The 12005-nt window shown below is 43.4% G+C and overlaps 1 protein-coding gene across 19 annotated transcripts in view; it reads right to left on the bottom strand.

Moving 5' to 3' along the window:
* BRSK2 (BR serine/threonine kinase 2) overlaps window positions 1-12005 on the bottom strand; it is a 288040-nt gene that overhangs the window by 76553 nt on the left and 199482 nt on the right. For all 19 annotated transcript variants that reach the window (XM_032444828.1, XM_032444827.1, XM_032444826.1 and 16 more), the window contains one exon: window positions 4200-4316. In XM_032444828.1, coding sequence (XP_032300719.1) covers window positions 4200-4316 — 117 coding nt within the window. The remainder of the gene's footprint in view (window positions 1-4199; window positions 4317-12005) is intronic.

The following is a 12005-nucleotide window of genomic DNA, read 5'->3' as shown; positions in this document are numbered from 1 at the left end:
CAGGAGCTAGATGATCTCTGTTAGCATTTCTAACAAACACACACTGCACTGGGTGTTACAGATATCCTGAGCTCAAGAAGAGATAGTTATCAATTCTAATGAGAATCACAGAACTGATGAAAATGTTTTGTTTTGTGACATATATGGGCAGCTGGCGGGTCTACAAAGTATAGCCCGCATTTGCCAGGGAGAATTGAGAGCAGAGGTATGCACTGTGCTGGGTTTGGAAGCTGCTGTTTTCCTTCATTATGCCACTGACACGCACAGCGGCTTCCTTCTCACTCAATAAAATTAGAGAACATACTTAACATTGTTCTTACTAAATTCACAGATTTCTGGATTTCTTCAGGGGTTCCCAACAGAGATACCGACAGGGGAGAATTGCTGCAAATACAGTTAGTCAATTGTGGGCCTGTACAGACTGCCTTGTCAGGAATCATGTCTGGTGCTAGAGAAAGCTACATTCACACGTTGGCTTGGTCTCAGCTTGTGGTTGTTTGTGATTGAGAGGTTTACAGGCAGCACAGAGAGCAGCACCACTGTGGGGTTCTCCATCACCTGGTGGCCTGCAGCAATCACCTTCCTGAGGGAGATGGTGTTGTTTCACATTAAGTGAAATGGAGAGAATTGCAGAGATGGCAAAAATGTACTTTGTCACCTTTCAGTAGGGAGCAATGGGGAATTAGGAAGGATCATTACAGACTCCCAAGAATTACAGCTCAACTGTATCCCCTATCAATCCTCCAATTCAGAAGCTCAAGAAAAGAGAAACGTTCCTACTTTTCCAAGACTTCTATAGATATGTTCAGAGCAACTTGAGCACTGTAATGACATGTTGAGATTGAGAACTGAAGCACAGAGGGGTATTGTGACTTGTCTACAACTACCATGGATGCCCACAGCAGAGGCAGAAATCAAGCTCAGATCATTTAAGTTCAGAGACTTAACCATAAGAAACTCATTCTGTTTGCCTAGAGACAAGTAGGAGGGATTGCTCAGTATCTAACATTCTGAAGCACTGCAAGGCAGTGTGCTGGGAAGAATCACTGCTGAAAGAGATGAGGGACTGTCTCTGCACATCATCACTTGGAAGGGTAAAGAGGAGGAAGAGCCAAAGAGATCTGGACTATTAGAAGCAGCATCCTACCACATCCTCCGCTTCCTTCGTTGTCTGCTGTTTGCTCACAGAACTCCCCTGCTCCTGGAGAGATGCAAAGATTTGCTGGGTTACTTTAGCATTTCAGGGACTCTCTCTCCACAAGAGTGCCTTATCAAGCAGTTTCTGCAGTTAGCAGAATTATTCCCACAGCTCCTCTTCCTCTCAAAGGTCTAAAGACACATGTTTAAATCTCTGGCTTGCTCTTCTGTATATATATGCATACATATTTATATATGTGCAGGATTCGTGCAATACAGGCTTTCAGTAATGGGGATTAATTACAACCAAGGCCTGACTGCAGTCTGGCAGTGACAAAAGATGTAAATGAAACAGCCAGTTCATCCTTAATTCCTTCCCCTACACAAACACAACCTGACTGAACCTTTATCATTTCCTCCAGGTAGCCATCAGCACTACAAAAAAAACACGCTGATCTAAGGAGTAGCTCCCATCAGACACTGACTCTGAGGTGTGCAACAAAACACGCAAACAGCTTTGTGAGGCCAGTCAGGGCTCTCTGGTCAGATTCTGGACTACACTTATCCGTTTCGTGACAGCAAAGGTTGCACTCTAACAACTCTGCTGTACTGACAAAGTACATTGTATCATGCTGTTAAACCCCATCTCATCCTCCCACTCTGACTGACAGAAATACCTGGAGACTCCTTGTGTGACTGTCAAAGGAAATCTTACAGTTTCATCTCATTATCAATGTTCACAGCACAGAGAAAGCCATTCTGAAAATTAACTTCTGGGTGCATGGAAGAACATCTCATTAAAGTTTCATACCTCAGCCACGACTCAGTCTGTTTTGTTCCTTTTCATGCTGGCTGAAAGTACCGACTACAAGGGGGAGGTAAAAGCGTTGCCTTGAAGAGCTCTGAGGTTGGTTAGTGTGTGCTCCTAGGGGAAGGGAGTCACAACCGGGATGCCATTCTCTGTGAATTTCATGGCCCACTGTTACATATTCCTTCCTTCCTTTCTCTCTTTACTGCCCAGACCAGATCAGAAGACACCAGTACCAGCCATGCTGGGCTCCATGCCAGGAGAATTAATGAAGTGGTGTAATAGCTCACATGGAGGCCTAGTGATTGGCACCATACTTAAAATACATCTGCAAGGCAGGAGATCATAGCATTGCTGCTGTGTTCTGTTTATTACAGGCACGTCTCTTCTGTTCCATTGATTTCTTTATTAGCACACTTTAAGGCTGCAATAGTGAGGGCTGGCTCTGCTTGAAACATGGAGGCTTGAATTCCAGCGCTGCTTATGGACAGCAAATCTCCCTTTGAGACTCTAGACCTGGACGATAAAGACTGCCGCTAGCATGAATAGGAAGCCTAACAAGATGTTCCCAAAGAGTTCCAAAAAGTTCTTCAGGGTGATGTGAGATGGAGTTGGTTTTTATACTTTTTGTTGTTCTGTTTTTCACAGAAGGAAAGGAGAAGATTTTCTTTAAGAGCAGAGATCCTTTGTGATAACTGCAACGAGGACTTCGTTTCTCGGTCTAGAGGGGAGGTTTGAAGGCAGCTGCAAGCAACAGATGTGCAGACTCGCAGCTCCTTGTTTCTCATCTGTGCTGGTAAGAGGTCAAATCTTGGCACAGACAAGAAAGGAACGGGTGCATCTCAGTATATTCACAAACCGCCATTCAATCACATCATCAGCTTCAAACAATTTTGCAATTTATTATTCAAAACTTGGAATGCAACATTGTGCAGCTCAGGACTGAGAGGCAGTTGATGGGCTATAAAGGGATCTGGTATGGCTCCATGTCTACGCTGAATTATCTTGCCTTAGGGCACAGAATGAAAAGACGTGGACTGCAGCAGCCTGCGGATTGAGATGAGCTGGAGTCGTAGGATTTACACTGCCAAGGGCCAGGAAGAGTAGATGCACATGGGTGGAGAAACAGAACTGCTAGTACTTTCTGCAGCTCCAGCTGCTGAGCTTGCTGTTGTAACAAATTGATACACAGCTAAAAGTCGGCTGAGGTGCCAGACTGCAGCAGCACGATGCAGCTGCTGCCCTTGCCACAGTTCACTGCAGCAGCCCACTGCAGAGTCAACACAGAGTTATGGCTTTGGGGGACCACGGTGCCTGTGGTATCTGTAGAGGTGATGGTGATCAGAGGGCATTGCTCCTGACATGTTCATCCTGTCCTCAGCCAGGCACCAGGTCTTCACTCAGCTGTTGGGCTTACTGCTGCCTCCCTTGGGAATTCCTAGAAAGCTCCTGCTGGCAACTGAATTAACATGGAAATGCTTTTAGACTGCCCCTGCAATATTCCTCCAAGCAGTCTCTTCTGTACCTGCATTCATGCCCTGCCTGTCATTGCAAAGGACCCTCTGCTGCCTCCCTGTCAATACTGGGTGTGAGCCGAAATGAAGCAAAGTGAAGCATAAACAGGAAGAGCTGCAAGCAGGCAGCCCGAATAGAACACGCAAATTCCATTTCAGATGCCCCAAATTCCATTTTTTTTCCCTCATCTCCTAATATTTTAAAGCCTATTCTGGAAACAGGTTTCACCACTGCTTTCATTTTCCAAGTATCATACGTCCAGTGAAAGCAAATGCAAGCCAGCCTAGGCAGATGAGTCCAAACCTGAAAGCCTCGATATTTATATCCATATGTGACATCTACAAAGGCCTGCTTTTCACTGTAAAGCACTTCAAAAAAAAAAAAAAAAACCGAAAAACAAACACATCCTTATTTTAGCTATTTTATGCACTGTACACATTTTTTAAATTTACTAACTTACTAGGAAATAATGATGCACAATGTAAGCCTGCAGATCTTCCTCAAACCCCCAGTTACTGACATTTTCTATGTCTGGAATCCATCACTGACTATTTGCAATATGCTCTAAGACGCCGCCTTGCAACACTGGGGCCCGGAGTTCGAATCCCCCCTGTGGCGCAAGTGGTAGAAGTGCCGCTCTGCTACACAGAGGCTCGAATTCCGGGGGCTGGACTTGATGATCTCTAAGGTCCCTTCCAACCCGCACGAAACTATGAAACTATGAAACTATGAAACTCACCCACAACTGGTTTCTAACAAGCTGTCCCCAACCTGCAGCGACGCCATCCCAAAATCTGCTATCCGGATATTGTTCTTTTCATCCAGCAGTAGGTTTTCTGGTTTCAAGTCCCTGTGGCTGTAAGGAAAAGATAAAAATTCAAGTTAAATTATCCACAAAAGCTTTCCCACTCCAAGTCCTGTATTTTTTTTAACCCAGCAATGCACCCAACCTATTACATTTTAATTGATGTCATTCTTTCTCTCTTCCAGATTAGAAGAACACAGACACCCAAAATCCAGTCTTTGCAGCACTCTAGACTACCCCCCAAATGCTCACTCCTGATAAATGCAAGGTTTGAGCCTTCACTGTCCTTATAGAAAATGAACAATAGCAACACAATCTGAGGGAGAGACTGAGGGAAATTGGTGGGAGGAAATTTTCAGTTTAGATTTAGGGCTGACATACTCCATCAAATGCCAGTTTCTCAAGGTAGGAGTGAACGCCATCAGAATATACCTTTAACAGTAAATAGTATTAGTGAAGTCTTGGGGAAAAAAGAAAAAGAAAACAACAAACAAATGTATTTGGTGTAAACACTACAGCAAAAAGCTCCTGTTAGGGGTTGTTTACATAGGCATAAGGCTTTGAAAATATTTTGGGCAGCTAGCTCCAATGGAGAAACTCCTTGAACCCAGCACTGTTTGTAACTGAGAGTATTAGCAACAGGAAAGAAGAGAGAGGATTCCATTCCCTTCCTTCCAGCAAGGCAGCCACGACCTTCAGGATGACAACTCCTGCTTTAAATCAAAGAAAATGTATCCACAGGTGACACCAGTGCACACCCATCTGTTTCTTAGTACTCAAGTACTTTCGTACAACTGTTGTATCTACTTGATTTTATACCCCATACCAAAAATCCTGTACTAAAATTGAGATGACTTTTTTGCCTTTTTATTTGCAGCTCTTGAAGAGCCACAGAGATGAGACAAGGATTTTAGGCAGGCTGAAAAAGCTCTCTTCACTTGTCTTCACTTAGAAGAAAGCAAAATGTGTATCTTTGATGTCCTGCTGATAAAAGCTGCAACCCTGAGAAGAAATCTTCAAGGCAGAACAGTCAGTTCAGGTGCCCTATTAGAACACAAAGCTGTTGGAAATGGCCAGTTGACAACACGCATGAATGTCAGGCAAACAACAATCATTTGCTACAACGGTTCAATAAAGTTACCTGCCCAAAAACTGAAGACCCAGCATTAGCACAATCTAATCCAGCAACACCCATAACAGAGTTCAGCATTAGCTTTATGCCATCTTGTCTTCATTTTTACAACACTCCTCTAGCACTGCTCAAGGATGCACGTGTATTATACCTCCATCCACCTGTAAAGGAATTCTGTCTCTGCCCCCTCTTAGAAACATATGAAGCATGACAATGTCTTGGAAATGATCTTATGTTCATTACAAAACACCTCACATTTGTTCAGGAGAACGGCACAGCTAAAGGAGATGTACGAACACTACCCTTCCTTCCCTTAGAGCCAGCAGTCTCAGCACACTTGCCTCAAGCTCTGGCTGGAGCACCAAGTACGTGAGTTCTGAGTGAGCCTCACTCCCAGATCACTCAGAGGCAGTGAAAGGAAAGGGATGACACCTTTGATAAAGAATATATTATTCACCAGGGGAAAGAAGTCTCTTCACTGTTTCATCCTGTCTTCACATCACCTGGTAACCACAACACAGGCACAACACTCAAGTTTAAGAGAGGACCAACTAGAAAAATAAAGTTCCTGTAAAGTGACAAAAATTATTTTTATATATTTATTTTCAGAGTCACAGTAAGATAGGGGATACAGGGTGCCATCATCCACATGTCAGATGTGGAATGAGCTTCACCTTGTGCTGTACAATGCTTTTACCTGAATGATCAGCCAGCCTGAGCTGATGGTAGTCTTTAGGTAGAAGTCCTCATCTCACAGAGAGCATTTCGAAAGCTCTTACATTGCCCTCCTTCAGGACACATGGCACAAAAGATAGTGAGGTAGTACATATGAAATTAGAGGTGGCAGTAGACCTTTACAGTTTTTGTGTTTTTTTTCTGTTGTTCTCTAAACAACAAAATTAAACCAAGAATAATAACCTTCTCTTCATGACAGCCCAATCAGTAGAGCAGCAAGTGGACTCTGTCAAGAATTGATACAGTTATTGCTGACTGGGCCCCAAACAACAAGAACTGCCATTGAGCAGTTATGTAGCTCCCTGACCCATTCCATATCTCTTTTAACACACACTCTAGTGCCAGGTAGGGACGGTGAGTTCATGAACATCATGGCAGCCATAAGTTTTCTGTTGTTTTTTTTTTGCATTGCAGTAGCACTCCTCTCAGTAATCGTGGTGCCAATGGGATCAGACAATGCTCGCAAGCTCAACCACATGAGAATTTCATACCCCAGCTTCTAGCTGGGATATATCCCTGCTCTCTATTTTTGGAGCACTTAAATCTGGGGACCATCTTGGGGATAGCATTGAGGCCAAGAGCCTACCCAAGAGTGGCAGAAGCAGCATCACTGCCAGTGGTAACAAACCTTCCTCCCTGTATTTGCATTTCCCATCTTTATACTGCCAGTTTCCAAATGCCAGAGGGAAGGGAGAGGAACATATGGGAATAGGGAAGGTTTGTTATAATTTACCTAAGAGCCTATCTGCCTGGATGGCCTTATGCATTCATATTTGGAAAGAATTCTCTTATGCCAAAATGAAACAAAACAAAACTAAAATCCCACTGTATGTGGTAATTACTTGGCACTAATGGAACATTGCAGAGTAAATGTATTTAATCTGGTCCCATTCCAGCTGATCTCTCTAGCTCTCTATGTCTTATATGACCACATCAACTTCTCTCTCTGCAGGTGGTACAGAGGACTTGTTCCCTTTTGGTTGTTCTAAAGACTCTAAAGATGTAGGGGCTTTAGCACATGGCTGGAAAATCAGAATGGAAGAAAGCAACCTATTTTGTGACAAACATAGCCAGCATTCCTCTTGAGCCCTACATATGCTGAAAAAGAATCTGAAAGGGAAATGCAGCCCTGCAGAAGTCACTGAAATCCTGAGCCAGTGTCGTCACAGACTGCCCAGAGCTCCTCATCCCAGACAATGGAGTAAGAAGTCAGCTGCATGAGCTCGTGTGCAGCAGGCTTTGGAAGGGAGATGTGGGAGTGAAAGGGAGCCATTAGATAAGCTATGACACCGTCAGGCTCTCTGCAACATCCCTCTTTCACAGAGTACAACAAAGGCTTTACAATTCCACTGCAGCACTAGATGGGGATGGAGAGAGAGTAAGAGACAGAGGTCTGAAAAAAAGGGTCCTATGGAAATGAGAAAATGAGAATCACACACATTCATTAATGTGTTCCAGCTTCACACACACACACACTGGCCATATTTACTTTCTGTTCACTCCCAGTGATGTTATCCAGCCAGCTCCTCAAGCACAATCCCACTGCCTCTCTTAACCTGTCCTCCTGCTCTGGGAACATCCCTACAGCTGTACTGCAGACAACTGCAGCATGGTTAAAAATAGAAGTAAAACAGTCACCCTCTCCCTCTCACCCTGGGCTGGCAGAAGATTTTGGGTGTAGAGACAGATTCAAGATCTTGGATTCAAGGAAACTATGTCACTTGGCACAAGACGATAAGCCAACCCATTATTTTAAAGTGATTTTTGTGCTGAAACATTCCTATCAGTTTCTATGACAACTCATTGTAGGTCATAGATTTCTAATCCAAGAAACCTCCTAATTGGTGTAGTTGCAGGTCATTTGTACTAATCAAATTGTTGGCTACTTTGCAAATGCTTTTCTTACTGACCCCAAAATCCCAGAAGGGCCCAACCACAGAATAATTGTTCTGCAGTATGCCTCTTATAAGTGCTTAGCAGAAGTCTGATGTGATGCAAGTAATTTATCAGTGCTACTAGTATGAGAAGCAATATTTTTACTTTTCAGAAGCAGAAAAAGCCCTTTGCCTTATTTTCTCTTGCTTCTACAAATAAGATCCAAACGTGTAACTGGCATCTACCTACAGAGGAATAATTGTTATAGAGTCATGGTCATGGTTTCTACACTCAAATGCAGTAATATTTCACAGAATCCTGCAGAACAAGCAAATACAACTAGGAAAAAGGACATGATCTCTAAACATATCAGGAATCCTGAAGAAGTGCTTGAATGCCTGAAACCTTATCTGTTTTTAATGCAATTATTTGTACTGGTGCATTAGTATATACTGTCCCTCCCTAAAATCTTTGCCTCAAAACATATATTCGTGTAATCCAAAGACAGAACAGACTGCCAAGTCTGATGACCATGAATGCGCTTGCCAAAGAATGCTACCTGGTTGTGCTTGCAGTAAGACTTAGCCATTTTTGAGTTTCCAGTGGCTTATGTAAAGAGATAAACTTGGGAAAACACATATCCTCTGACTTTAGCTGAGCTGCTAACTTTGTTTTTTGACACTGCAGCTGCTGTACTTAATGTTATTTCTCCAGTTTTTTGTACAAAGAAAATGTCTAAATTCTTCACTGCTTAGAGTGAGTCTCAGACCCAGGTACGCAGCTCCTGGATTCAGGCAAAGATTGTCAAATCTCAGTTCTCATCAGGGAAAGAGGGCTCACTTCTAATTTGATGGTCTAAAAGAAAACTTCAAAATCTAAAGACTCAGAGACCCCCAGAAGAAATACCAGAAATCAACACTACTGAATCCCATGGTTCCACGCCCACTTTCACATTTGGAGGGTTTGGGTCATAATTTGAAAGTGTCCAGCTGTGGACACACATCTCTGCATCCTCCTTATAAAAGAAGCAAGGCAAAGCAGGAGGCACTAGGAAGGGGGTACTACCTAACAGGACAGGTTACTCATGGCACCTGGCACTCTTTGGCTTTCTCTGCTTCCTGAATGCATCCCAGATTTCTTCATAAAAGCGTGTTTCCTCTACTGACAGTGTTCTGCAGCTCCTGCCTGCAGTAATATATGAGAGGTTTTAGCACCACTGCTGTGAAATCTCAAAGTGCTATTTTATAAGGAGCCATTTCTTGCCTGCTCCGATGGTAAGAACACAAGGCGAAGCCAAACAAAGCTCTTATTCATTGCCTTAACCCTCTAAGTCACACACCCCCATGCCTATGCACACACACACAGACACACTTCAACAAGATCCTTGTGCGTAGTCAAGCAGGCACAGCCCCAGGCAATAAAAGGAGAAAGGGACCTCATAATTGTCATTTATCAATATTCATAAAGAAACTGCCTTAACCCCTCCTGAGCTATGAAAAATAAAAACCAGCCAACAACAAAAACGCACCAAAAAACATAACACAAAATGAAACCCAACCAAAATAAAAATAAAATGAAATAATAATCTCGCTGCTCATTACCGCAGGGAATTTCCTCTCAATGTCACCACTGCCCTGTGCAGTAATTGGCATTATCTGTTATCTCTGAAGCCGTAATAAGGTTTGCCACGGGGCATTTTCTGTAATCATATTTTTATTTGTCAGCTTGTGAGATACAGACACCAAATATGAGCTTGACCAAAGCACAAACCCAACACACAAAATAAGGACGCAGCCAATCCCAGCTTTTGGTGGTGATGTCACCCCCAGCCAATGCGGCACCCGCCAGCTCGCTCTGCCCGGCTCCCACCTCCTCCCGTGCTGCAGCATTCCCTTGCTGCAAATAAGAGCCTCTTCCTGAGGAAAGTCAGAATTTGCTACCTACCCCAGTATTTGCTCCTACATTGTTTTACAGTAATTATAGGTGGTGCTGAATTAGCAGGGAGCTTTCCCACACTATGGAAGTAAGATAAGCAAAAGGATTATTGATTCGCAGCATTCCAGCTCAGACATCTTAAAGGTACTGATGTAAGAGAGTAGACACCCTTTCTTTGGTAGCTTAGGAAAAAATCGTTAGTTACATCCCAAACCTCTGTCCTAGCCAGTCTTACGTCCAAGGGACTCCAGGTTACTCTGCCATTTCTCACACCACTTCTGAGCACATCCATGTGCTGCAGCACAGCACAGAGCCCTCAGAGCTTGCACAGAGCTGGAAGCAGAGCAGTGCTGCTGCATCACTGAGCTCACCATTCTGCTTGCTGGCTCAGGCAAAGCACCAGGGTAACACAGATACGCTGTTCGCAGGATCACATATAATACCTCCACACAGCACTGCTTTTCAAAAAAGCACAGCATGGGAAGCCCTTACAGAACTGAGAAGTATGTTATCTGAGAGCTTTTTCCCCATAAGTAAGCATACAACCAAACTATATGTGACTGCACTTCAGAGTGAGATACCTCAAATCTTTGCTTCTAGTTTCCACTAAATAAAATATGAGGACTGCTCAGAAAGTAACTCCTCTATTTTATTATGTTGGCCCATGACAGCAAAGGTGGATACTGGTGGTATGGCAGCAGAGGTTGAACCTTCCCATCGATATTTCATTACACATTATTGCCATGAGACAGATGGCAGCAGAGGGGCAGTATGACAGAATGGCATCTGATGTGGAAGTGAGGATGAGGCGAAGATGAATCACTGAATTCCACCATGCAGAAAAAAAATGGCACCCAGTGACATTCATTGACACTTGCTGAATGTTTATGGAGACCAAACAGTGGATGTGAGCACAGTGAAAGCTGGACTGCATGGGCAACATTTTCCTAGCAATGATGCCATCATAGCAGCTGTGAAACAGTGGGTCACTTGTGCCGGTACAGATTTTTATGAGCGTGGCATCTGGCTCTTGTTTATTCCTGACAAAAATGCATAGCTAATGGTGGTGATTCTGTTGCAAAACAACAGTTTGTAGCTGAGAACCTCCTCTATCAAGTAGTGTTACTGTGCTATTTCTAACTGTTGTAGTTTCCATGGAAACAAATACAAGGCATTACTTTCAGAGCAACCTATGTAATAATGGAAAGCTCCTACTTTTCAAAAAACAACATGAGAGCCATGAAAGCACGTTCAAACTCCAAGCCTATTTTGCTTCCTTCTCTGAGCTGCTTGTTCGAAGGTACCTTCTCAGACACAGGTGATCTCTCCATACAGTAGCAGCAGAAGCCTTTTATTGATGCGAGAACTGGGGAATCCCTTCTGATTCTTTGATCCATGAATCCCAATGCATCAACACATTTTGAACAGTGAAAGCTTAATATGGCTACACACTGCTGTAAAAGCAAGCCACAGATGCTTCTCTGTGTTTTGGAAGGTATTGGAAGAAGATCGGACGATGATATGGGTCTAGGGATACCAGGCTATTAATCCATTCTGCCAGTGAGTTAGAGGCACACACGTTTAGTCATTAACCAAAGCAGAAGCCTTCATTTTTCAATGTGGTCATAACTGGATAACCTGGCTGATGAGATGATTTGTCATTTCACTGCCCCACGACAGGACAAGGTCAGGCTTCATTGCTTAGGAAAGCACATTAACTTTTATATTCACACAGATGCACACAAATGTATTTATGCATGCTCCGATTCTCAAAAAGGGTTTATGATAACTGTTCAGAATATCACACAGTCTAGTATAACACCAACCACACAAGTCTCAGAGTGACCGGGAAGGAAGGAGAGCTTATGATTTACTGCTAGCTTATTCAGCACTAGATGTTAGTAGAGTGGGAGTTGGCAAGGAGACAGGGGATTTACTTCTAAACAAGACTACTGCCTACAATCCAATATGTTTAACAGAGGAAAATGGATTCCTCAAGAGAGACGTGCACTCTGCCTTAGAAATTCCACATATCCTTAAACCCGCAGAAATGCTTGTCTGTC

The sequence above is a fragment of the Coturnix japonica genome, chromosome 5 (assembly GCF_001577835.2).
Source record: "Coturnix japonica isolate 7356 chromosome 5, Coturnix japonica 2.1, whole genome shotgun sequence".
In the NCBI taxonomy this organism is placed as follows: Eukaryota; Metazoa; Chordata; class Aves; order Galliformes; family Phasianidae; genus Coturnix; species Coturnix japonica.
This window is presented reverse-complemented; position numbering and strand designations above follow the sequence as displayed.